The sequence below is a fragment of the Cinclus cinclus genome, chromosome 21 (genome assembly GCF_963662255.1).
Source record: "Cinclus cinclus chromosome 21, bCinCin1.1, whole genome shotgun sequence".
Lineage (NCBI taxonomy): Eukaryota > Metazoa > Chordata > Aves > Passeriformes > Cinclidae > Cinclus > Cinclus cinclus.
The window spans coordinates 2,148,099-2,174,683 of NC_085066.1; the positions used below are offsets into that span (position 1 = coordinate 2,148,099).

Below are 26,585 nucleotides of genomic sequence, written 5' to 3' on the forward strand. Positions count from 1 at the left end.
ATCATGGTGGGTAGAATCAGATCAAGCAAATCCTGCATGGTGCCTTTTCCATTTTTAATTAAATCAGCAAGTCATCCAGCAACATGTCACCACTGTAAATACTTTCCACTAGCAGCACAGACACATTATGTTCCCTCTTGCAACTGAGGGTATTTCAGGTAAAGTAATTCTGCAGGATCTGAATACTTATGTCTCTGTAGCTACTAGTTTACTGCAAAATCCTCAAATAGGCAAGACATTTTTATAATTCAAGACTTTGCCTGTATTTTGAGGATAAGCACTAACAAACCTAACCTTACCAGAGATAAGATTATGAAGTAGTTACTATTCAGCAATTCATGACTGACATCTGCACCACAGATCTGCCTCTTCATCCCAGCAGGGCATCAAATTTATTGAAAATTGATGTTCTATATTGTTTTATTTAAATATTCTCATCCCAGGCTTCAAAGACAGGAAGTCCATCCTTTCACAATGCTCTGCTAAACGAAGATTATTCAGGGTTTAGTCAGAGCTTTTTCAAATGTTTATGCAAAACTAGCAATACCTAAACAGAATAATTAAAGGCAGCTTGCTTTCTCAGAGGACATCAGCTCTGTTTTATGCATCTTCCTAAACTCATGAACATCCAGCTGAGTCAAAAAAGGGGCAGGAAAAAACTAACTCTGCCATTAGCCAAAACTCACATGTCCACATTTTGGAGTTTTAGATAAAAAAAGGAAGAGGAACTGGGGAAGGGAGCAAGGAGAAGAGGTGAAGGTGTTACTACAGAATTGTTTGTCACTGTCTCCTAAAATCCCCTACCAGTAAATACCATTTAGCATTGCCTGGGCAAGTTTGCCCAGTATGATAAACCAGGACTCCATGATGTGTACTAGGGATGGGATGTACCAGATTATTTGCAAATTTATAGAGGATAAAACTCTATAGAGAATGCTTTTCTAAGATTTTTAGCTTTTTTAAGAATCTAATTCCTGCAAGTGTTAAGAATTTAGCAAGTCTTTCACCTCTGTCTGGAACTGCCTATTGAGCCTATCTGAAGCTTAAATATATAATCTGGAGCTACACCCTACTCAAGATACTCAAATTATCAAATTATGCAATTTATGAGATGCAGCAGCCTGTAGAAAAATGCAAGTCCTCTTTCTCAGCAAGCTGACAGAGCTGCAAACTCAAAACCATTTCAAAAAAATAGCCATTAATGATAACTTCTTAAGAATTGGCTCATGTGTAATAAAGTGAAACCTCTGTTCTTCATATATGAACATATACACACATGAAACGGTTGAAAAATAAGTTAACTGTGAACAGTTCCAAATAAGATCTACCTATCTGCTGCCCTGTGAACATATTTCCTGCTCACTGCTCAGTTGGTTACCACTCTAAAGCCCAGATTGCTTACATTCCTTTCCAGGGTGGAGCACAGCACTATTAGTAAGGCAGATTTCTGAGTCATAACTACCAGCCGGCAGCACAAGCAGCAAGAGAGGCACTCCACATAGCTGGGTCAGACTTCTCTCTGCTGCATTAGATAACTTGCAAGCAGGACAGGTTTTTTTTCTCCTCCTCCCCACTTCTCCCACTCCTGGCCAGGCATTTTTGCTCTCTTTATTACAACATTAGCATTAATAATTATTCATGGTTTGATTAAAAGAAAAAATAATCTTCACTAGCATGGTATATGTCAAGGGTCTGTTTCTGTTCAAGTTTGAAAGCTTGCACTAAAATAACCCTGACAGGGTAATAATATGACTCAGAACCTATCTCCAGTTAATATACAATTATTTAGAAATTCAGGAATTTGCTGTATTTTGCTGAACACTATTTTATATTTTAATTCATATTCTATCTTTACATGCTGACCCTGCTCAGTGGACACAAGTTCTTGCTCAGCCTCAAAGTTCATATACTTAAAATTCTCAGATATAAACAAAAATAAACAGATACACACCACTTCTGTGGTATATCTTTGAAAACACTAAGATTTACCCTCACTCTTTTTTTAAAAACTAAACGTGTTCTAAGTAACTACAAAAGTCAGTTTACAGCTTTGGGTTTCTTTGCACATGCTTTTTCCCCACACACCCTTGAACTTTGACAATCTTTTTGGTATAGCATACAGAATTTACACAAAACGTATATATAAATGAAACACCAGGTAAACAATATTCAAATCAAAGTTAAATCTAGAGATGCTTGAGGGTTTTTAAAATGAAGAATTTAATGAAACTAGAACCCATTCGTTTAGTTCTGCTCTCCCCGACCTTCCATTCTATACACTACGGTTCTGGAGATGTCCTCGTTTGATTCAGGTGACACTTTTTTCCATACTGTTTCTTTTAAAGCAAGTTCTTGCTGGAGATTCTCATAGTCCATTGGTCCAAAGGAATGCTAGTTGTTCAAGCAACATACATTATTTATTAGTGTACTTGAAGGAAAAAAAAAAATAAAAATCCATACTTGCAGTCATTGCTAACAGACTCAAGTTTTTCAGCTCTTCACATAAACTGTTAGTCTCTCTTTTCCACTTATAAAAAAATCATATTCAAAACTGGGTATTTTTAAGATGCATACATGCAAATAGAAGCACTTTAAAAATCATTCTGCTGTACCTTCACCTATTGCAATTTTCATGCTTTAGTCAAAACATTAATGGTATTGAAAACAAAGAGGTTTTCCTTATCTCAAGGCCCTCACACTTGTATATTTTGTCAATGCAGCTGGAGTGGATTCAGTTCATTCCCAGACAACTGCCTACACTGCTCCCCAGGTAGCAGGCTCTTGTCTGCAGCACTATTTATGCCTGAATTCACTGCCTGTGCAACTCCCAGCAGGTCATGTGGTGTCAGAAATACCCTCGTGAAAATACAGCTAAACACAGATCTCGTGCACTGCAGCACACAACAGAAAGGCTAAGCCCACCAGCTGGTCAAGTCTTTATTAAAGGCAACCAGTACAGTAAAACTCTTGGCAATTTCCATCAGATACCATCCACCTAATCTAGCAGGGGAGATGAACTGCATGAAATGGAGTTCCAAATCCAGTAGGAAATCCTCCTACACAAAACCCTGTGACAGTGTGGTCCACCCAGGTAGGTGCCCACTAATCATGTGCACTAACTAGATGATCTGAAAGCTTTGATGCAATACATGTCATTGAGCAGTTTGGCATTCAGAGAAGAACTTGCCATATTTCTTTTCTGAAGTCTATAAGCAATACTCACTGAGCACAGACAGTAACTTACCCGTTGATCACCACCTTCTCTGCGAGGATCAAGTTTTTTTGCAAAGTGTCTCAAATTGTCGTAGTTGTGGAAATTGCACAAAGAAACCAGATCCTGCAAGTATTTAGAGAACATGCATTATTATCTGCTTAGGACAGCCAAATGCATCTAAGTTAATAACAATACTACCACTTACATTTTGCATCATATCCTAGTAACTTAAACCAGTAAGAAGAGAAGTTTATTTAATAAATCAATACCCATGTCCATAAGGCACTTTGAACGTAACACATCTATAGGAAAAAGTTCTAATAATACCTTTAAACCCCTTCTCACAGAAAAACCAAACAAGGAGCAATTTGCAAAATAGCTATTTTAATAAATTCCTACCCCAGCTGTATGGAACACTTCAGGAACAGAAAAAAATAGCCTGGGCTAGATCCAGTACCTCAAACTTCAATCAAAAGGATGAAACAAGGAAATGAGTGACATAATGGATTCTCAATCAGTTTGAATTGCAACATGAAAGGCTGTAATTACAGAACTTGGCAATGCTGTTCTATTTTTGAAAGTCTATGTTACATTCATGTCCCTTGTATGCCACAATCATGTATCAGTTTTTAGGTCTCACTACAATGCAGAATTGATGCAGTAAATCCTTCACCTACCCCTCTATTCTAGGATTTAGAGTCAAGTTGTAAGGACTATTTCATGTGAAACTTTGAAGAACTTAAACCAGAATTAGTAACATCTTAATTTGAAACTGTGCAAATGCTAGATAAGTAGAAGCATGAAAAGTTTTAACTGCTGTTCAACCTCCCATTTGTAATGAAGCAATCATCATTATGAGGTAGTTTTAAGGAAAAAAAAGGAAGAGATTTTTTCCATTCTTCTCTCCCACAAAATACCTTAATTAATCATTAACAAAGTCCTCCCCAAAATCTCTCCAGCTTCTAATGCTATCTAAGACTATTCATAGCTCTTTCACTGGCACAACATGAAGCTAGGAAGAGTCTGCCCATCATCTAGGTATCATCTATGAAGACATCTTTTATGTCAGATAGTTTACAAAAATCAGTTTTAAAATACATCAGAATGGCAGTATTTCATTACAGTCTTTTTCTTTTACTGCAATGAAATAAGAGTTGCTCTGTAAACAGAGTTCTACAGTTTTTATGCAATATACTGAAGTCCAGCACTTTCATTACCCCATGAAGTGTTCCTTTTCAAAGCTTTGCCACAACAGACTTGTCCATTTTCTGGCATCATATTTTAATGCTCACTAAATTCAAGTTCTATACATCTATTCTTAAACTTTCACTCCTGAATCAGATGAAACTTGCTATGTAGGGAGCAATCACATATCACTATTTAATTCACTTAGATCTCAGCTACGCCAACTGAGGCTCAGTAAACGTGAGCTGCAAAAGCAAAAAAAAAAAACAAACCCCAAAACAACACAAAAAACCAAAATAACCCCCAAACAACCAAAAAAAACCCCTAGAGGCAATGCCACTTACATGACAAAAGTGAATTCCTTTAACACTGTTGCCCATCTTGTCCAAAGGAGGTGACCAGCACATCAAGCCCATGACATTAGGAACAACCAGAAGAATCCCACCAGCAACTCCAGATTTTGCAGGAAGACCAACCTACAAAACAATGAGAGAATTACTGGCCTCTGCAATTGTTCCTCACTATTCTAACACACCAACATCTTCTTGAAGATAATTGTGTAGCATTTATAAAACATGTATCTGGAAGGCACTTGAAGCTGGGAAAGCATTATTACTTATCTCTTTTTAGATAAACAATAACCTAATGCAGTTTGTGACAATCCAAGGTCCACAATCATAAAAATATTTGCTCTCAAGAATACAGTGAGCCTATAATACTGTGAAAGATAATTTAAATCTATTGGAAAAAAAGTAATTATGACCAAGCAGTGGTACACAAATGAACAGTCTCATGAACAGCTTGCAGCAAGGTGGTAGAAAAAAGCTGTAAAAATCTTGACTGGAAAAGGTAAAAAACAAAACCCCAAGAAAATTGGGAAGTGTCTGTGAAATAATACAGTAACTACTTATTTCCAATCTGAACAAAGGCATTACTTTTTTCCAGTAGGAACTAACATGTCACATATCCTTGTGGCTCTCCAAGCAGCAATCTTTTTTGTCACACACTGCACCATAATCGATTTTACATTATGCAGGAAGGAAAAACTAAAAACGCTCAAAAAAAAAAAACCCACACAAAAAAACCCAAACAAACAAACAAACAAACAAAAAAACCGAAAAAAAACCCAAAAGATGCAGTCCATCTTGAATTATACACATGTAAGGAACACACTGCTACAAAACAGGAGCACAGTACATGTGCTGTGTATGACAGCCATTTTCACACACAAAAAGGACAATTTCTGAGCCTGAGTTACTGAAGAAAAAACAACTGTCTGCAAAGGCTTTCTGCCATCCTTGACTCCCATACAGCAGGATTTCCCCAGCCATGTTTTCAGTTCCCATTTCTCTCATGAACAGCTTTTCCTAAGGAACAGTATTTATGTTTGGATATGAAAAAGGATTCCCAAATGTGAAGGCTGGGTGCTACAAGGTATGTGACACTAGTAGTGCCATGAATCCTACATGAGATTTTTCCCTTACAGTGTGTGCATTTTCTAAACAATTCATGCAACACCTTCCCCTCTGCCTCAAAAACAAGGAAGCAACACCAAGAACGTGGAAAATAAGAGCACAGATGAACCTTTCCTGGTCAGCTGTAATTAATGCCTGGAAAGTACTTACATGGAAGGCAAACTGCCCTGAAAAGTCATACATGCCACAGGAATGCATCAAGCTCAAAGTATTCCGGACTGCTTCGGGGCTCAGCACTCTCTCCCCAGTGATTGGGCAAAAGCCACCATTAGCCAGAGTTGCTGCCATCACACTTGCTGACTCACATGTTACTTCTATTGAGCAAAGCTTGTGGAAAAGAAACAGAGATGATAAGCACTGGTACATCTAGCACAGTAAGGCCAACTACAGCAGGATCAACAAAATATTGAAATATTAAAATAACATCTCAAAATCACCTGTAGCATAACGTTTGTTACAGATGACTCTAGTAGCATCAATTAATACAGTCTGAATCTTTTCTACTATAAAGATCCCAGTGACAGTGTTTGTAAGCCCTCTTAAAAGCTGGGGACAGTATTTTCATGGGTTAGTGTTTCTGCTCGATTCCTCCCCCCACCCCCCCCCTTATGTTGCTTTGAGAGGAAGAGGTCTGTAAAACAATCTCAGTATTTTGCATCTGCTTAAATGGCAAAGCCACAGAATGACTGTTTTATTTCAATTTGAGCTTGTTTCGTGTGGTGTGTTTTTTTTTTTATTTTAAAGCCTTAGAAGATCCCACACATTATCAGAAGTACAATTTAGAGCTGCAAATTCTAGCACATGCAAATCTTAATGCCAGCACTTCCTGCTGATGCAGCCTTATTTCACCTTTCTCATATTTCATGTCTCATATAGTAATGATACAACCACACCATAGTTTTTTTCCCAGGATCCCTGCTTCAGTACAGACTATACATACTTTGGTGACACATCAGGAAATGTGATATGATGCCATCACCTGATGCTGCCTCATTTCTGCAGAAACCAAAAGATAAGTTGGTTTCAACCTGAAGCTGAAATGCTGCTCTAAAAAGTAAACAAACTAGTGCTTGTATTCTTGCTTTTGCCAAACAGTCATTACATGATACTTCATGAAGTTACCTAAGCCACGTTTGCATGAGTAGTTACTACCTGGAATTCTTATTTTCCGGGTGCCAAACTCAATACATCCTAGTCCAATCAACTGGAGTTGCAAATCAAGAGATTGTCAGAGACGCATCTAAAATGGCAACTGTGTTTTAAACATATGAAGTATTACATAATATCACCTACTTCAAAAAAAAATTGATTCTAGGTTCTCAGTTTAAGCACCTGCATTTTGTACCTCCTTTGTCTAAACTGAGAATAATGCATCCTCACTTACAGAAATAATAGGCAAATATGTTTATTCCTGCTCAGAAAGTTCCCAGTTACAAAAGGGAGGAAGGAGCATTACAGAAAATCCAAAGAAAAGAAATAACTAGACTTTTCAGTAGAATCTGGATGTTGGAAAGGTAAGCATTGTACCCTGACAAAAAAAACAGAAATACTGCTCGTGTATGAGCTACCCTTTTCCTGAGCATGAAGTGAAAAGGGGCTATTTTTTCAGGGCAAAAAGAAAGAATGACACATGGTCATTAAATCAGAGATCAGAAAACACAAAAATGAGGCCAAATTAAAATACATCAGAAGAAATGCTAGAGCTTACTTTTAACTTAAGAACAGCTTCCACTTAGAAAACATATCAGGCAGTGGGATACAAGGCGTTTAAAAAGCATGTTTACACAGTAAATTCAAATAAATTACACATTCTCTTCTGTCACAAGTTCAGAGTAGACTATTAGCTTGTACTAGTTTCTAAGTCAACAAGAGGTAACTACAGCTAGTAACACACACCCTACTTCATAAACACTTATCCAATCTAAATATAAGAGAGCAGGTGCATCCCAACACAAAAAACTCGAATAAAATTTGCATTTTGAAAATAATGGCTTATAATTTGCATAAGTAACAGCAAGTCTCCAAACAGATTTTGAGAACTCAACTCTATTTCTTTTTTTAAACTCTCCTAGATGAAGTCAATCAGTAACACAACTTCAACTCCCTCTTGAGAACTCCACACAGCAGGGCTGAGTTGTGAACATTTAAACATTAGGAAACCCTTACTAAGGAAATACCTCACACTGGCAAAGTTCTCATTTTGTGACAGCTGTAAATAACTTGCTGAAAGTGAAAGGGGGAAAAAAGGGAAATATATATATATAGAGAGAGATTCTTACTCAAAAGCATTGCATTAAACCAAAAGGAGATATTCCCATTACTTCCCTTGCAGCACTCCCCTGGAGCCTACAGCTCAGCATGCACTCTCCAGTTTCACAGAGCTTAAACTACTCCACAGCACAGTAAGAAGCAGCAACCCAAACAAGTGTTTTGTCAAACTCACTTAAGTAATACAAGACATTTCAAGCTTCCAGCTTCCAGTGGATTAAAGACTATTGCTAGTTTGTATTAGCAACGAAGACACCTGAGTAGATCACCTAAACAAAAGCAAATCTGGATACATCAAACATAGATCTGTCATTTCCAGAGTTAAACAGAAGCTGACATTTAACTGCAAGTCATGAAAGCCTCCATGTCTAGGACAAATCAGCTTCTAATTCTTATAATAGCAATTCTAAGCCTATAGTGAGTCTCAATTCTAAAGTCAGTTACCTGAAAATAGAAGTCTAGTATAGCAACCATATCCGTGCCTTCAGGAAAGCACTGAGGAAGAAAAAGAAAAAAAGAGTCTTTAGGTAAAAATACTTTATTTTTTTTTTTTTTAGTATTGCTTTTAGGAAGACATAAATGAAGCTGTATTTTTGTCAGCATACTAAGCATTAGGCGTATTTTATTATAAACATTTAAATGCAGTAAGTAGAAATGCTTAATGATATCAGATTTTAAAATAACACAGTGCAGCAGTATCAACAAACTAGGTACTAAAATATTTTTCAGCATAGTTTTCAACTATTTCATCTTTAAATAAGCAAACTGCAAAATGCATCCAGGAGTTTTTTAAAGTCATCTCTACAGCGAAGATTATACATTTTACAACAAATAAATTACCATGCCTACAATACAGAAAAATATTTAGAGGTATTTTATTAGAATGGCATATATATCACACTTTTCAAATGACAGCCTTTGAGCAACATTGATAAGACATATCCAGTATTAATTTGTGCCATACTGTACATAAAATAAATTAAGTCTTCACAGACTACGAATAAAACCCAGCACATCATCTTCAAAATACACATAACAAAAAAGAAATTAACCTTTTTTTCTTTCAAGTAATAGCCAATTGCAAAGTTTCTATCTCCACTCTCTCTTTCAGACTGGAACCTAAAAGAAAAAAAAAAGAAAAAAAAAAAAAAGACAAGGCAACATGTCAAACTTTCCAAATAACCCTAAAAAAATCACTGAAGTGAAGATGGATAATGCAATTCAGTAAAATTCCATGTAAAGGATACTTCACTTCTGAACACAAATATTCTACTAACGGGACAGAAGTGGCCACAGCAGCTCATCCCAGTTCACCCAGTTGGAGTGAATCAGCACTGACATCCAAACACACACAGTACTGGTTACCTACACAACATAAGCTGAGTTGGAGAGAAGGCAAAGCAGGATAAAATCCTGATCTTGGAAGCATTTCTAAACAGGCCAGAGCAGACTGGAAGATCCCCCATGGAGGGGGGAATGTGAGGATCCCCAGAGCAGGGGAATGTGAGGACCAAGCAGCAGGTCAGACAGTGCCAGACTGAGGGCTGCACCCCTCTCTGGGACGATGAAGGTAAGGATGAAACCCCAAGGAGGAACACCTGCCTGGTTCCTTCTACAGCACACACCTTTTACTGCAACAAAGCTCAGGAGAAGCCCTTCTGCACGGGCACTGCAGCTGGCAACCTGGAAGCAACTCTGCTAAAGGGAATCTTCATGATTTCCCCCTCTTGCTGCCTGAAAAAGCCCTAAAGATTTTTGGAATGCTATACACTGAGTTTGTGAGGGGAACTCTTTGTTTGACAAAAGAATTCAAATATGCAAAATAAAAAAGCAGAAGGAGCCCCAGTTGTATGAACTATGCTTTCTAAACGTTTGCCATCAGCCACCAACATGCAGAGTTTAATTTTTAATATAATTGCCAGGAAGAGAAGAGTTGCACTTACAGCTCTCATTGCCATAGCACCAACAGAGCACTAAGACAGAACAATGACATTTTCAAAGAGGTAACCAACACTTTTAGGTGAAATATAGCCACACTGATGTCAGAGACATGCACAACTTCAGTTGTAAATCGTGAGTCAAAGACACCCTCCAATATAAGGGATGAAATGCCAGTTGAAATGTAAATAACTCGACTCTGTCATAAGCTCAGGATACCAGTTAAACACTTTTCCCCTAACCTTATTAAGTGAATAAAAACCACTTACGTAGCATTACTGAATCCAACATACTCATTACCAGCCATTTTATTCATGAACTGCATCACCTGTCAGAGACAAAGACAAGGAAAAGCAGTGTTTTTACACATAAAAAGGTTATGAACTTTTAACCCAGCCTGACCCTAAATCTTGCAACACCATTTTATGAATGCAATACAAATCACTAAATGTTTAAACAACCAAGTACATCTACAAAGACAAAACACAGGGTATTACTAAAATTTCACTTTCAACTCCCTTGCCACCTTTAAACTTTTACCACTGAATTTAGTTTAAAAAGAGAAGTTAAAACTTTAACTTACATAGTCAAATTTTTCTGCATTATTTGCTCCTTGCTGCAAGAAAAGAAAAAATAATTTACAAAAATTGTTAACAAAGAAATCAAGTTAGTTCACTTAACAGTATTAGGATTTTAATGCATATAATTAAGGTATGAGGCTAATTAAGAATAATGTACTACAATCACTTCATACATTAATGAAAAAATTAAAGTGTTAGATAAGTAAATCTTTAATTATCATTTAAATAATCCTATGCATCTTAAACACCTGTATGCTGGAGCTTAATTTAAACTGGAAAAGGTATGCTTTATTTTAAGTGCTCTCTATTCAACTTTACATGCTTAGCATTAAGTAAATGCAGTAGCTAAAGCAAAAAAAATTACAAAAGTAACTACAAACAGGATAATTACAGTAAAAACACTAACTTTTTATAGATTAGTAAAGGTATTCTCAGATTACCAACAGAGCTGAGCTCTGAAGCCTTTAACTTCAGGCTACTGAAGTTAAAATATTTCCCTGGCCAGTGCCCATACCAAGAATTTCGACTGAAGACTTAAAGTGAAGTGTTACCCCTTACTGTGAAAGTAACTGCAATTAATTAAAAATATCTGATTAAAAATTGTTAGAAGCTAGAAAAACAGAATTTCACATCACAGGGCACATCACTGTGCTAAAAATGTACAGGAAAATGTAAATCCAACTTAATAAGGATGATAGTGAAACTTAATTCTTAGAGTGGGCTTGGTTTTTCAGGGAGGATGCAGGTTGTTATTTTGAGGATTGTTTTTTTCCTCCCTCATTCAAGAACATTCTCAAATTTAGGATCTGCCAGTTAAAGACATTAATTTTTTAGAGGTCTCTCTCTGATGGGTGACCTTTCACAAATTCCCATTGAAAGAGATTCAGAGAGGAGTGGGAGATAATAAATAGCACGTGGTCCACTGGGGGGAGTTTTTAAATCTTTTTTAAGCAGCCAAGTAGAATTTTTGGAGAAAGTTTAAAAAACAATGGCATCGCATACACAAGTGGAAACAATGCATCTGGAGAAGATGTTTTAATACAAAATTTTAATATTAAAGACACTATGTTTAGAATAACAAGATCAACAAGTCTCAAACAATTCAAGACGCTACTTGCACTGTATTCAGTGTGGGGATGGGGAAGACAGTGGAAAAAAATGGAAGCTTTATATCAACCAGTATTTTACTTAATGAAATGCATAAAGCCAGTCTCATTTCCCACTCTGTATGTGGATTAGGGTGTTGCAGATAATCTTGGAAGCCCATGCTACAGCTCATCTACAAGAGGATGTGCAGACACACACGTACAATCACTGGTGAAAGGAGCACCACACTGTTCTCTCAAAATTATGTGCCAGTGGTTACCTTATGTTTAAAGTCTAATAACCTTACTCCTAAAGGCAATAATCTCTAGCTAATTTTCAATTAGATAAAAAAATGCATGATACATTTCATCAAAATGTTCCTGTATAATATACCAGAACACAAATCTTAAAAATTTAACTCCAAATCTGTTCAATGAAAAATAATTAAAAGAAGAAATTACCAACTTCATTGAACTGTTGCAGTTGTCAAAATATTCCATAGATCCTAATGCTGTAAAATATGTAACAACATTTAAACCACAAAAACCTTTTTAACCTTTCAAATGCACAATGAACATCTTTTTTTCTGGGAAAGTGGGTCAGCATTAGTTATGGGATGCTGCATTGATAATTGTATGGTTAGACATGTATAATAAATTGAAACAGGTTCCTTCGTTTAAAAAAAAAAAAAAGAGAAGAGGGAGAAAGGGATCATGCTTTCTGCAAAAATATAAATACATAATACTTCACTTTTTTGTTCTGCCCAGTGGAAAAAAAATTTGCTTCAACAAAATCATGGCTTTACCAGCAGCACATAAAATTGGTGGGCAAAAGACTAAATGCAAACTTTTCCCACATTGACTTTTTATAAAAAAGGTCCCTTATAAAGTTCACAACTAAACTCGTATTTCAGGAAGAAAATCTTCTGCATCCTAAGCCAGATGATGATTTTTTAGTCCTTGACGTTCCATGCTCTTGTAGAGGGATTTCAGATCACACACAAAAGCACTGCTACAGAAACCAGACTGCTTGTACACCTGACCTGTTTGCTTGAGCAATCACACGCCCAAGACCTCAGCAGGGATTTACTACCAGCACCTTACTGAAACAAGAACCTCTGCTTCCATACACATGATGACTAAAAACCCCAACAGATTAGTTTCCCTTTTTCAGCAGCTCACAGAGGTGTCCTGCTCCTCCTAAAAAGCTGGAGAGACACAGTGGCAACACACATTCTATGATTAAAATTCAATTGCAAATATAAAATCCTAACATTCAGAGTACTGAGCAGCTTTTCCATAAAACTTAAACAAATACAAGGCACGAGGAAACTTCTGTTCTTCCACAAGTGCTTCTTATTTTTAGCTTCACTATATAAACCTTTGAGTTTGGGGGCACAGTGACAATATTTCTTAAAAAGCGTTTTTCAAGTTCAGATGCAATTCACCCTGTCTAGAACAAAGAAAACATTCCATGCACTGAACTCCACAAACACTTTGTACATTTACAGGAACGTGTTCATATACACACTTATACATGCTCGTGTGTATATGCATATGAAAAAAAACACTTCTAAATGAATACAAAATTAAATTTACAATGTTAAGACTGAAGCAGTTTGATAGGCAGAAAATTCAAATTTGCAGAAGACAGCTCAATACGATTTTGTAAACACTCAAAACCTCAATGGACACTAAGGCTGTCAACCATAAATTTGAATTTTTTGACTGTGTCAGGTTTCAGTGATCTTCCTTTTTTTTTTTTTTTAAACAAGGTACTTGTACTGTATTACTTGTATATCTACTAAAAATATAAACAGTTGCAAAGGCTACATGCCTACATAGGAAAGAGACCCATGGATACTTACCAGAGCTTGCAACAACAAAATTAGGCAAAATTTAGTAGAAGAGTAGTTAATATTAGCCACTTTTCATTGATCAACACTGTTTCTATGATTAGAGCATATAAGCTCTTACCATGTGTCTCTCACTAAAGCAATTTCTCAATTTTGAATCTAAGCAAAGCTAACAAAACAACTGGATCATGAGAAGTTTAGAAACTTCTAATACTAGAAGATTATTTAAAAATTAATTTCTGGAATATTTAAAGCCAAATTTATAATCTAACATTATAGTGCGATGAAAATGTCCAGAAACAAAAAAATCATAATTCTTATGTCAGAGTACAATAAAACATTTTTTTAAACATCTGCATTTTCCATGAAGTTAACTACTAATGTCTTCATTTTAGCTTTCTCTACATACACACTTTTTATATTTTAAGATGATCCTGTTCTGTGCAAAATTATGTCTTCACAGTTTATGAAAGCATTTTCAGCACTAAAATACTTGAGAGTGCACTGTGACAGACAGCATTTGACCTCAGAACAACACTACCAAAATTTCAAATACAAGTAAGATTTTTTTTTGTGTCCTTGACTTCTGTGCATGTGTGACCATTTAACATGTTATTTCACAGAATCAACTACATACTCTCTGTCAGATAACATCCAATATACTTGAGTTTTAATTAAAAGTGGAGAAAAACATGGATGTAAATTCTACCCCAGATTAGTTACCACAAGAAAATTAATAACCTAGGAAGGGAGTCAATGTCACCAAAGTAGAGACAAGGATCTGGCAGAGAAGATCACACCACCAACACATGTTGTAAAGTGGTTTGTATGCACATTTACACATCAATCTATCAGGAAGGAAAACTCAAGTGACAGCATAGAGTAACTAAGCTAAATCAGTACTATTCATTGTAACTATATTGTCAAATAAACCAAGCATTTTCCCACCTCTCAAGTACTGAACTGCAACTGCATAGGTTTCTTAATAACTGAATCCTGACAGCAAGCAGACCCTTGGCACAGCTGCACAGGTTTTTTTCTACCACTCCTTGCCCCCCCCCCAGCATATTTATAAAGCTGTTAAATATATCACAACCCCCTCCACGTCTTATACAAAAAAAAAAAAAAAAAAAAAAAAAAAGCTTCCATTGAACTAAGGGTTTTTTTAGGGTCAGCAAGATCAGTGTTTTCATTTTCTTGTACATCAAATTTTTTGCAGCAACTATGAATTTTGCTATTGCCAACAGATCTAAATGCTTCCCCCATATTTCAAGACCACAGAACACTTCCCTCCAGTGAGCACCCAAGTCCACACTGTCTAAGGTCCTGCATGTGGCTGCCAGCACACAGAGGATCTAAAGATGCTGCCTTTGCCTAAACCTTTGCTGTTAGGTTAGGAAAACTTTTATCTACAGATGGAACGTTAAATGAAAATGACTGGTGATTAATGCCTTGTGCACTGGTGATTCCATCCACAGCCATCTGCCTTCTTCCACACATTTCTCTCTGAACTCTTCCTCTTGCTCTCACCTGCACTTCTCATGTAACAGTCAGTAAAGGTAATATGGAAGTGGGAAGTCCCTGACAAAACTCCTGCTTTGCCTGGAGTGGACAAGCTTTGAGAGTTGAGGTTAAGGTTTAAGAAAACTTAACAGATCAAAGCAGTAAAATCTATCCAAACTACAGGCAATAAAGACTTTTCTCAGTCCATGCCATGTGCAGATAGCTGCACTGAATCTCTACTGAATCCATACAGGAGTTGAACCATCTTCTTTCAACACCTGTATTTCCTTGGAGACACGATAAAAATTACTGTTTTATCTCACACCACTTTTCCACAAACTCCTGTAATTGCCACTACAATTTTCTTTTGATAAAAATTATTTGAAAATTGTTCTGTGTCATTTATGTGAGTAGTAATACAGGCAAATGGCTGCAAAATTATCAACAAGAGAAAAGGCCCTTAGTGGGTTTTAAAAAATTTTTTTCTTTAAAAGTAACCTGCAGGATGTCCTTTTACTAATGCATTTTTATTGTAGATATATGCTTTAAACTGCTGGAACAGTCTGTGGAGTGTAATGCAAGTACAATTAGAACAGAGACAGGGGTTAAGGCACAAAAATGTAAATACATCATAGTCCCAAACACAAAGCAGTTGGAAAATCACTTAAGATGGCAGGAGTAGGATACAGCCATGCCTAAGTAACCCAAACAAACGTGTAACTTAACATGCACACACCCCTAATTATTTATTATTATGGATTGCAAAGACAGTGTAACATTACTGTTCAGGTCCCTGCTCTGTCCCAAGGCGGGAACACCAAATTCTGACAGCACTCAGAACTGGGTATGTGATGGCAAGAGCCTTTTTAAACCCTCAAATGTTAACATATTACATGTTATACTCCAACAGAGATTACTCTAAGCATCTCTCTCATCCCCAGTCATAATCTGTGCCAGGCTCTAAGGACAGCTGGGTGCAAGATCATGTCTACTAACAGCTGCTGAACCCAGTACAATGTATGGGAACAATGAAAGTTCTTAGATCCATTTCTCAGAGAGAGAGAATGAATCTCAAAGGAGATAAAAGCATTCCTAACCATGAAATACAGCAGCAATCTCTCCCTAGTTATTAACATGCTATCGTTAGATAAATCTGCAGTGCAAGGTGAATTTAAATTTTCTTGTACTTTAAGAGCCATACGCTGTCCTCAAGACATGTAAGTAACACCTTAAATAAAAAGAATAAATGCAGAGGAATTAAGGGCAAAACATGAGTTAATGAAGCCACCTTTTTCAAAAAAAGGTAAGTTTGATATTAGGTCAAATACAAATGTGAACTATGTAATTCACTGGTTAGTAGGAATAATGTTAAATTGCAGATTATAAAGAAGTAACTTCACAAAAATTACAACTACTAAGTAATTTTGTACTAGTGACCCTCTACATAATTGCCTTCAGAATATATTTAGCCTGGTTAGTGACTCAAATGATAAATGGTATCTTTGTGAAAGCAGCACAGAAAATAATCTACATTTCAATTACACTGAAAACAAAGAATGGTGTGATAAGTAAGACACATGTCCACTAGACGTGCAGTTACCACATGCAGAAATGTTAGTGCAGTGCAATACTCTTTATAAGAACATTACAGAAAAAAAACAAATAAAGGTTAAAAAAGCCACCCAGCAAAACCAATCCCCCAACCTTCTAACAAATACCACAGCTGCATGCATTAAACAAATCCATGTTATCTATTCAGATGTACACCATTTATCAAGAACTACGTGCCTTCTGCAAGAGGCACATGCTTTTGTTTTGCCTTATGATCAGTAGGGCATGTTGTAGTTGGACTAACATTTTGACATTTCAGACAAATGTGTTAAGTCAGGTTTTAAAATTCACTATTATCCAAGTGAATTTCAATGCTCAGTCAACCTTTAAAAAATATTAAATGTGAATAAATTTACCTGTCATACTTAAGGCCATTTTCTTTCACCTACAGCTATCAAAGACAAATGTCTTTAAGCAGGAGTTCTGACACCTTCTTTAAATATAAAATAACAGAAAATCATGATCTAAGTAATTTTAAAATCAACGTTTTGTAAATAGGGGGTAGGAAACACACTGTGGCTAATGGACTTTGAAATACAACCAAGAAACAGATTTTTTAGACCTCTGAAGTAACAGTATCCAGGTTACTACTTAAAAATTCCAGGGGACTGACATGTTCCCCAGAACTCTCTGCAGGTACCTTTAGAAAAAAAAATATTTTTTTGTACCTGTGGTTATTAAAACCACCAGGAAATACAATTCAATTATCTGGCAAGCATTCACATTACATGGCGTTTATACCATTAACAACTTCAAGACATTCACAAAGCTGTTCTATGAAAAAAAAAATAAATAAAATACAGCTTTCCAAAAGTCTCAAGATTATGGACTCATTATTCAGACCTGGTGTGTTGAGCAAAAGAAGTGACTGTCATCAAACACTCTTATTTATGAAAGCACACTTGCATCCCAACAGCAACTCTGTGCCACAGAAGCTCAACATAATTTAGTGGTGCAGGATGTTAACAGCACACAAATTCAACATAAGACTGACATTCAGATATAGCAGCACTGCTGCTGCACAAATTATAGTATCTTCCATTTCTTCTGCACTGCAAGAAATACTCTTTGTAGCTTTATGCTCTTTAGGAGCACTAGGCACTCAGAAGGTATTTCTGAGTGCTATAAAGTATATTCCTGAGAAATAAACTTCCTCAGCAGCTAAACAGAAGGCAACACTCAGAGAATATCAAGTGCTGTGCAGCTAAAGAAGGAAACAAATGTAATACCATCAATAAAAAAGAGTTTTTAGATGCACTGATACTTGTTAGAAACTGCTATTCTAACACTGCATTCATTTGGAAGGGCTACAATTCCCAAAATATCAGAGCTTGTCTACCTGCCAATAAGTAAAGTGCCACCAGATATTGCAGACAAAAATCAAGTAACAGCTAAATAATCAAAGAGTTTATAATCTACACAAGGCACTTTTTCTACACTCTACTAAAATACTTGAAGAGAAATTAAAAATTGACTTTTTACCTTGATTAAAGATGTGATCACAATTGCTCCAGCATTCACCATAGGGTTATGAGGCCTGTCTGTGAATAAAGTTTTCAATTACAATATATTCCAAGATATGTTTGTCAAACAAAACCAGTCAAGTGCCTAAGTGAAACATTATTCCAGATTTCTAATAGAAAAGCTACTATTATAGAATAGCTATTATATAATCTTAAAATCTTTAAAAATTACTGTAACCCAACACTATACAAAATATTTTCTAATTCTGAGCACAATATTTTACAGCATACAACACACTCAGCCTTATGCTACTTAACAATCCAGTAAATTATTTGGTTTAGTAGAATTTATTTTCTTGAAAATTATGAATCCTGTTTATTTAAGAATTTAACTTACTTCACAGCTGACTTGCACAAACCTGCTGCACTTAACATTTTCCTTTTTCCCACTGATTTCCATATTAACAGTATCTTTGTATTCCCAAGTCACTCCTGGCCACTGAATGAATCACCTTCTTTTACATCTGTTTTCTAAAAAGCCTCTCTTCATCAGCCATCTTACTTTTCCCAAATAATCTACCTTGCCCACATTACCCTTTTCTTTTATAACTAACATTTTTGTGCCTTTTAACTAGGATGTTGACTTCTGAGCATTCTGGTGCCTGAAAAACCTCAAACAATTCTCAATACATCAACATCATGACAGGTTTGAATTCTTTATTTGCTCGTCCTTTATCTCCAAATTTGAAAAAATACTGATTTACAAACCACATAAAAAGCATCCAGTATTTTTATGTATGATGTACAAACATGGAATCTAAAAGAAATTTGAGACTATTTGGGTTTTGGAGATGAATCTGGTATTTGCAGTATACACATACATTCCTACAAAAATTCACTGCTTGTGGTCAAAGGCACTTAGCCATCTACGACTATCAGTTCATCCTCATAAACTAATCTTCAAGTTTTAATAGTATTTTTCAGAAAGTCAATAGTAAAAGAAACTTTTAAATATATCAAACCATTCTATTAGTGGAAAAATAATGCCCATACCTTACAAAAAATGAAGCTCCCCTAAAATACAAAGTTATTGTCTAGATAATGTTTTAAAAGTTGTAACTGCCATTCCTTATCTCTCTGAAAGAGACTCACATCTTGTTCAGATTTCATTTGCTTGCACTTAAGAGCCACGTATATCAAATATCCTGTTGTTACCCTCTAATGCAAGCCACGAGGGTCAAATGTATTTGACTTTTGATTAATACCAGATCCTGGATAGGAAAACAGCATTTCCACAGCCCCTCTGGGAGCACAACCTGAGCACAGGTCAGGTAACCACTCACAGCATCACAGCCTGCAGATCAGAAGGGACACCTGGAGGTCACCTCCTCCACCCTCCCACTCAGCACAAGGCTCTTGCCACAGTTCCACCAACTGACTCCTGAAAACCTCCAAATGTTAGAGGTAAATCCTCTGCCTCTCCAACAAAGGAATTAAGAGGCTATTTTCACCACCATCAAAGCTTTTTTTTTTTATAGTAAAGCTTTTGTAGGATAGGAAAGACAAGCCTTCACACTGTTGCAACGCTGTATTTGGAAAAAACAGAAAAGCAAAAACAAGACTGCATAATTTGAGAAAATGCTTAATCCTTTCTTGGCAATATATTCCTACATTGGTATTTCATCACCATTTACTAACATAATAAAAGAGAAGAAATAACTTGCATTTTTAAGTATGGAAAAATTATTTTGAGGTATAAATAATTTTAATATTAATCATTTGCATGTGTTCATAAACATAATAAATATAATAATGTAACATTAATAAATTACTAACATATATTTAAGTCAAAATTCAATTCAGTCCTTGACAAAAATGTCATCCAAGCCTTATGCTGGTAATTAAATATTAATTGCAATACCATGGCAACGGAAACATTGTCTGTTCTTTTACTGAGACAGATCCACTAGAAGAAACATTTGTGTTTCAGAGATAACATCCAGTATTTCCTCTAAGGCTACATGAGTCATCTTTCTCAGATTTCTGCCATAAAGTTTTTTAAAATAATATTTCCATGCTTAAGAATTAATACAATATGAAAAAGAAATAAGTAAGTGCCGTAAGAGAAAATATTGCTAAAATATTCCTGTCACAGGGAAAAAAAAATAAAAACATTCTTTACAATCAGTAGCCAAGTTCCATTTAGAATAAACTGTGGGAAGATTTCACCTTCTGGAAACTAGTCAGTGCTGGCCTTTGGCACCAGCACCTGCTTCTCAGAAGGCTGAGAAGAGACATGCTTTTTCAAATCAATTTAACATCTTTGATCCTTTCACCACCATTTATCAGAAGCCATGATTAAGGAACACTTGCTACCAACTCAACCAAATAAAAATAAATTTCAAATACCTGCACTGTTAAAATTCTTTGGGGTTTCCTGCAGCTCAGTAACTGGCAAATGGAATAGAAGCAATACAACATCTTTCACTAGCATCCTAAATTAGGCAAAAGAGACTAACAAAGACTAAGTTTACCTTGCTGATGGCAAAATATTCTGGGACACTGCCTAGTGAAAAGACTTAGGAGGATACAGTAAAATGACAAGACTGAAAAAAAACTGTGTAGGCTTGCCTCAACTTCCTAAAGCTGAGTATTTGCATTATTAAGTATAATGTATCTCTTACCATCTTCATTCAGGAACAATTTGTTGAATCTTAATCCACTAGGCTCTTTACCAACATATCTGTGCACATACTCTGTGCCAAGATCATTGACAGCAATCGCGTATTTCAAAGGCTTTACGCAGGACTGAAGACAAAATGGAACTTTGGTATCACCCACAGAATGCCTGGGAAAAACACAGATGAAGAGGCTTGAAATTTCCTGCTTGTCAGCTGTGCCAGTAGAGTGTTAAATGCTTCATCTAGCCTTCAACATACAAGGACTATTAAGAAAAGCACCCCAAAAAGCAAAAGCACATAATGAGCGTACTAAGGCTCATTTTAAAGAATGGAACAGTGAGATATAGAGGTTTTAGCAACTGACTCCATAAGCAAAGCACAACAAAGCCAGTCGCTGAGTACTGCAGAGGTAACAAAAGAAAAACAAGTTCAGAAGTGGGTTTGTACCAGAGCAAAGAAAAAAAAACCACCTCAGACTGCTAGTCTTACACTCATCCTACTCAATTGCCAACCACATACTCAGCAGGGTGCAGGTGACCCAAATAGAGCCACTACACTGATTTATGTCCATATAAACAAAGATGAGATACAGCTTGGTTTTGCAATTTGAGTACAATAATCAAATGGCTGTATGTCCATTTCCTTTAACAATGGCAAAGACACAACACTTATTACAATGCTATCTTTTGGAAAGTTTACTTTCAGCATCTGTGTCAGACTGCACCCAAGAGTGACTCATGCAAGCAGCATATGCCACATCCAGATAGCGCAAAAGGCTTGAAGCAGCCACTTGTCTCATGGCAAAATCAGGAGTGCATTTGCTTCTGTTTTTTGCAGAAAACACAAGAAGGCTTCAGTGAAAATCACAATGCCATTTTGGCATTATAAAAGCTAACACTACCCAACACTAAACGTTATAAAAATTAACATTATAAGAACTTTCATTAGCACGTAATATCCAAAACAAAGCAAAATGCCAATTTGAAATATAAGGTTTTCCACTATTAAGAGATTATAATTCAGACACTTAAACGGGGAGACGAAAAAAATACTTCTGCTCACTTGTACAGCTCCTCCCCTGAGATTACAGAACATATGGCTAATTAGAAGCAAACATAAGGATCTCAACAGATCATGGCAAAATGAACTCCAAGCCACAGTCACCAGAAGCAAGTTTGATGCTCTCAGGAATGCCTCACTACAAACAGAACACAAAACTGCAGTTTCCAGACCACAGCAAACTGTAGGTCAGCAGAGCTGATGAGCACCTCACGTTGTGTACTCACAAAGGAAGACACAGAGCTCATGTTACTTCTCAGCTAGATGCTGCAAGGGATCCCTTTACATCCAGGCTCCTAACTGTCTCTGCTACTCTCAGTTACTGAGAAAAATTAAATCACCCTGACTAGATCCAAGACCTACATACACCCTTACAGGGGAAAGCTTGATAAACCTGAAAAGCAAAATCATATTCAGCTCTGTCCAGTTTCCACATCTTCATTTTCTTTGTAAAGAACACGAATCTGCATTTTTTCAGTGACACACAGATTATATAACAATGCTACAGTGAAAACATTAAAATGCAGAGAAGGAGCTAACACTTAGGTACATTGTGACCTACACAGAAAGTTATACAGCTTGATGCACACGTATTATTAGACAAAGCTTTTCAACTTCCAAATATTAATACTACAGAAGCATTGCTTCTGTCTTTCCTTCAACTATTCCAAGAACAAAATGTAGAAGTTCCAATATACCTCTGTCCATCAACGGTGCAAAGTGACACTCCCCACAAATCAGGGCTGAACTTGGCCAGTTGTGGAATATAGTCAGCAACCTATCACAGCATGAAAGAAAGATACATTACAATATCTAAAATTCTTAACTCTACTGCAATTAAATTAAATATCAATGAAAAGAATATACAAGGTACAACTGAGTTACTCTAAAAAAAAAAAATCATCTGGTATACCTAAAACTTAATTAGAAATTATTATATTCACTAGATCATTATCAAATAATTTTTTTTTCAAAGTAAAATTTTCAGCACATTCAGAGAGGTATCTGAATATCTTTGTATTTCAGCATGCTCAGCATTTTCAAATAATATGAAATTTTCAGCTTGTAACATAGTCTGGGATTTTACTTATTGAAAATAACCACCAGAATAAATTTCATTTACTAACAAAGGTACAGTATTAGCAATTACTTTTGTCACACAATCCAGACAGATGTGTAGAGCTGCATAATTTTTCTACAGCCTAGGAGTAGTCTGACAAATTATACAGCAGTTTTATATTTTATGTAAAATAAAGAACAATGCTATTTTCATATTCCAACATCAAAATGCTACAAGATCGTTAGAGGCTGTGAACTGTATTTCTAATACAGTTTACAAGCTGCAGGCATAACTGAACTTCCAAAACTCCTTCATCAAGTTACCAGTTCAATTTTGCTAAAAACATTAAGATAAATCTGTCTACTTAAATGATGCATTTGGTTAATAACGAAAATCTACAGAAGCTTGAATTTACAAAGAGGTTACCTTTCCTCCAGATTGTTTCTTAGCACTTTCATATAGCTCATCAATGTGGGAAGTAAATGACATAAAATCTGGGATGACAAACTTCCTTCTGAAAGCTTGAGTAAGCAACACAATATTACTTTGTACACACCTGCAAAGTTAAAAACGTTTATTAGTACTTTAACAATGTACTGTCAAAAAGCCATACTTAAGTAGCAATTACACGTTATTTAATTAGGACCTTCAGTCCCTTGAGCTACATGCCTATAAGAACAAGTCTTTATTACTTTTCCAATTTGCAACTCTATTTTTTAAATTAGTTGTAATAGCTTTACTGCATTCATTTTTATTCCTTCCTACTTAAAGCTCTCTTTTGAAGTTTCAACTGTGAAGCTGTACTGCAAGCTATTTTCAATCTGCCTTCAAGTAGCACCTCAGCTTGCAAAAGCGATCTAAAGCACTCAATTCTTAGGTTCAAGCCATCTTAAGTTTATCTAACCCAGTCCTTGCCTAAAAAGGTGCTAATTTTAGAGTTAGATCAGACTTGGGAGGTTCAGAGTTGTTTTCTCTCACTTCACCCTTTCACCACGAACTGAGAACGCTGCCAGCAGACCAAACTGGAATGTGATTCCACTCTAATGAGGAAAAAACCCTTGTGGAAAAACTTGATAACATCTCCTGCACTAAGCAAAAGTTAATAGTGAGGCGTACTGCAAGTTTCCTCTTTCAAAACACCAGCACTCAGGGAATCTCTGTTGCCTTCAAGCCCAGAACACAGTTACACTACTGGCCACACCCTCTGAACGTCAGCCCATCTGGGACAGTTAAAAACCGATGAGATAAAAAGGAAAAGACTTATCTAGGACAAACAGAAGGAAGGATGAAAACACCAACTGAGACATGCTGAAAGTGGTGTGTCTGTAGGTGAGAGAGCAGGAGCAGGGTGGGAATTGGGAGCCACTATCAAGTCAGTTGAAATATGACCTGATAAAGGGTATTGCCAGCTCTATCCCAGCGTGAGGAGGACAGAGGGAGGTTTAACAGCAAACAAACAGTTAACACCTTCATGCCATGCCTTCTAGCAGTGTTGACAGAAGCAGACACATACTATTAAAGCAGGCAAATGGAAAGTTAAGAACATCTCTAGGCACATACCAGGAAGAAGAACATACCTCCCCAGTTAAGACATACTCAGGAAAAAAAAAATAGGGAAATGTTTTCACTTATAATAGATATTTCAATAACCCTACTATTAAAAATCAGCATCAGTTCAAAATGAAGGTGCATGAAGACCAGGGAAGAGACAAAATTATCCTTTGAATCACACTCTCTTTTCCTGAGCCTTTAAACTCCTCCGGTACTTCGAGGACTTTATCCCAAACTCAACTGAACCATTTCAAATGCTGATAGGCACTGCTCTCCAAAAGTGAAAGAGAAACTGTATAAAGTTTTTGCTGTACAGGCACCTTACAAGCTGCTCTCTGTAATACACTGCTTTCTCAGCCTATGTTAAAATTCTAGTTGAGTTTTGTTGCAATCTGTCTTTTTTTTTTTTCTTCTGTATCTTGCAAAAAATCCTGTTTGCTTTTATCCCCAGCAGCTTCCAATTACAGTCACCTACTCCAGGTGCAAAACCCCTTTTCAAGAGTGATTAATAACACCAATGGTAGCTATGTGTGCAGAAGGAGTAACAACATAACATGCACTAGGTTTGAATTCCAGATGCACTTCTACATTGTCTGTACTACCTTGACAGCATTAAGCACTCCTATAAGAAAAAAAAAAAAATAAATCTGAAGTTCACACAAACCTATTACAACAATTCAATACAAATTCTGGAAAATAAGAAGGCAGTATGCACTGAAGTACAGTCCTCTTACAATCACATTATGTTTCTGAAACAAGAAGGGCATTTATACACTTAAAATTTACACCAAGCCTATGATGCTCACTTCAGCAGTTCAGTCATTTTAATGTAGGGATTAAAACTCAGTACAGAAATGGCTGTGCTGGTGAAGGACATTACTTACTGATACCCATTTTTCCCAGACTCTGCCAAGGTCATTGTCTGGGTATTTATCCTGGTACTCCTTAACCCAAGCACATAGTAAGAATTCTCAAACTAAATTAAATACAAGGGTTCAAGTAACCCAGATGGGTAGTCAGAACAGTAGGTGCATGAATAACAGTCCTTAGGTCTCCCTTTAACAGGACTGACAGTTTTCAGTCAGCCAGGACATGAGCCATGACAGCCTCTAAAATTCTGCAGCTGACATCTCCTCCCCACCAAAGTAATTAACTCATTATATTCCAGGTAACCCTCTGGTGGGTGGCTGGCCTCAGGCTCTGAGTGGAACAATAGGAAAAGATCACAAGCAAGAATTTAAGTAAATAATCATATTGATAAATAAAAACCTTTCTACAGCCAAATCCTGTGAACAACTTGCCCCTTATCTTTCACACAGTTTAGTGGTGTTCAGGATAGGTACACTAAAAATTTCCTACTTTACATTCTTCCATTTCAACCAACTTTACAATCTCAGCCTAAAAAGAAAAACAACTCTCTTGCCAAATGCCAATCCAAGCATTTCTTGTCCCACTTTAAAAAATTTCATTTCAAACTACATTTTTTTCCTGATACATACTGGTTAGGAAGATCAGGCTGCAATTCTTATAATCTATATTAATGTCAATTACTTGCATAAGGAAATTGGAAAGAAACAGTTTGAAGGTTTTTTGAATCTGCATCTTTGTTCTCTAAAGTTAGGATCGCTTTGTTTCCTTTACCACCTTGCTATTTTTCAAGTTCTGACTCAGATTGCTTATTACTGCTTCCCTACACAAAGCAGCCCAAGTTTCATCTAACAATAGACAGTACTACTATATTAAGTAGTACCATAAAGGAAAAAAAGTAAAGAAAAAAAATTCTCATAGCAAGCTAACCAGCATGTTGCACCACTTTCAGTAGTAGCCTGGTCTCACCCTGCAAATTGTATCACACAAATTTACATGAACAGCTAATTCATAAATTTATCAGCACTCCCTCCAAAACATGCACCCCAGAAATCTTCAGCTCAAGAAATTCTGTAGATGAAATATTAAAACTCCAAGTTGTTCTGTCTGTAACATGGAGATTCTTCCTGATGTGGAGAGAGCTGTAAAGCCAAAAAATTTCCAAATAATGCAATTTTAGTCAAATTG

General features: G+C 36.3%; 1 protein-coding gene across 5 annotated transcripts in view; it reads right to left on the reverse strand.

The window, feature by feature from the left end:
- GLS (glutaminase) overlaps nt 1-26,585 on the reverse strand; it is a 185,897-nt gene that overhangs the window by 20,457 nt on the left and 138,855 nt on the right. For 3 of the 5 annotated variants that reach the window (XM_062506627.1, XM_062506625.1, XM_062506626.1), the window contains 11 exons: nt 23,406-23,535; nt 22,618-22,697; nt 20,864-21,027; nt 18,199-18,257; nt 10,664-10,696; nt 10,350-10,408; nt 9,195-9,261; nt 8,587-8,637; nt 6,025-6,201; nt 4,744-4,875; nt 3,245-3,337 (listed from right to left, as the gene is read on the reverse strand). In XM_062506627.1, the coding sequence (XP_062362611.1) occupies nt 3,245-3,337; nt 4,744-4,875; nt 6,025-6,201; nt 8,587-8,637; nt 9,195-9,261; nt 10,350-10,408; nt 10,664-10,696; nt 18,199-18,257; nt 20,864-21,027; nt 22,618-22,697; nt 23,406-23,468 (978 nt within the window). In that variant the 5' untranslated portion in view covers nt 23,469-23,535. The other 2 variants (XM_062506628.1, XM_062506629.1) reach the window with 2 other exon arrangements.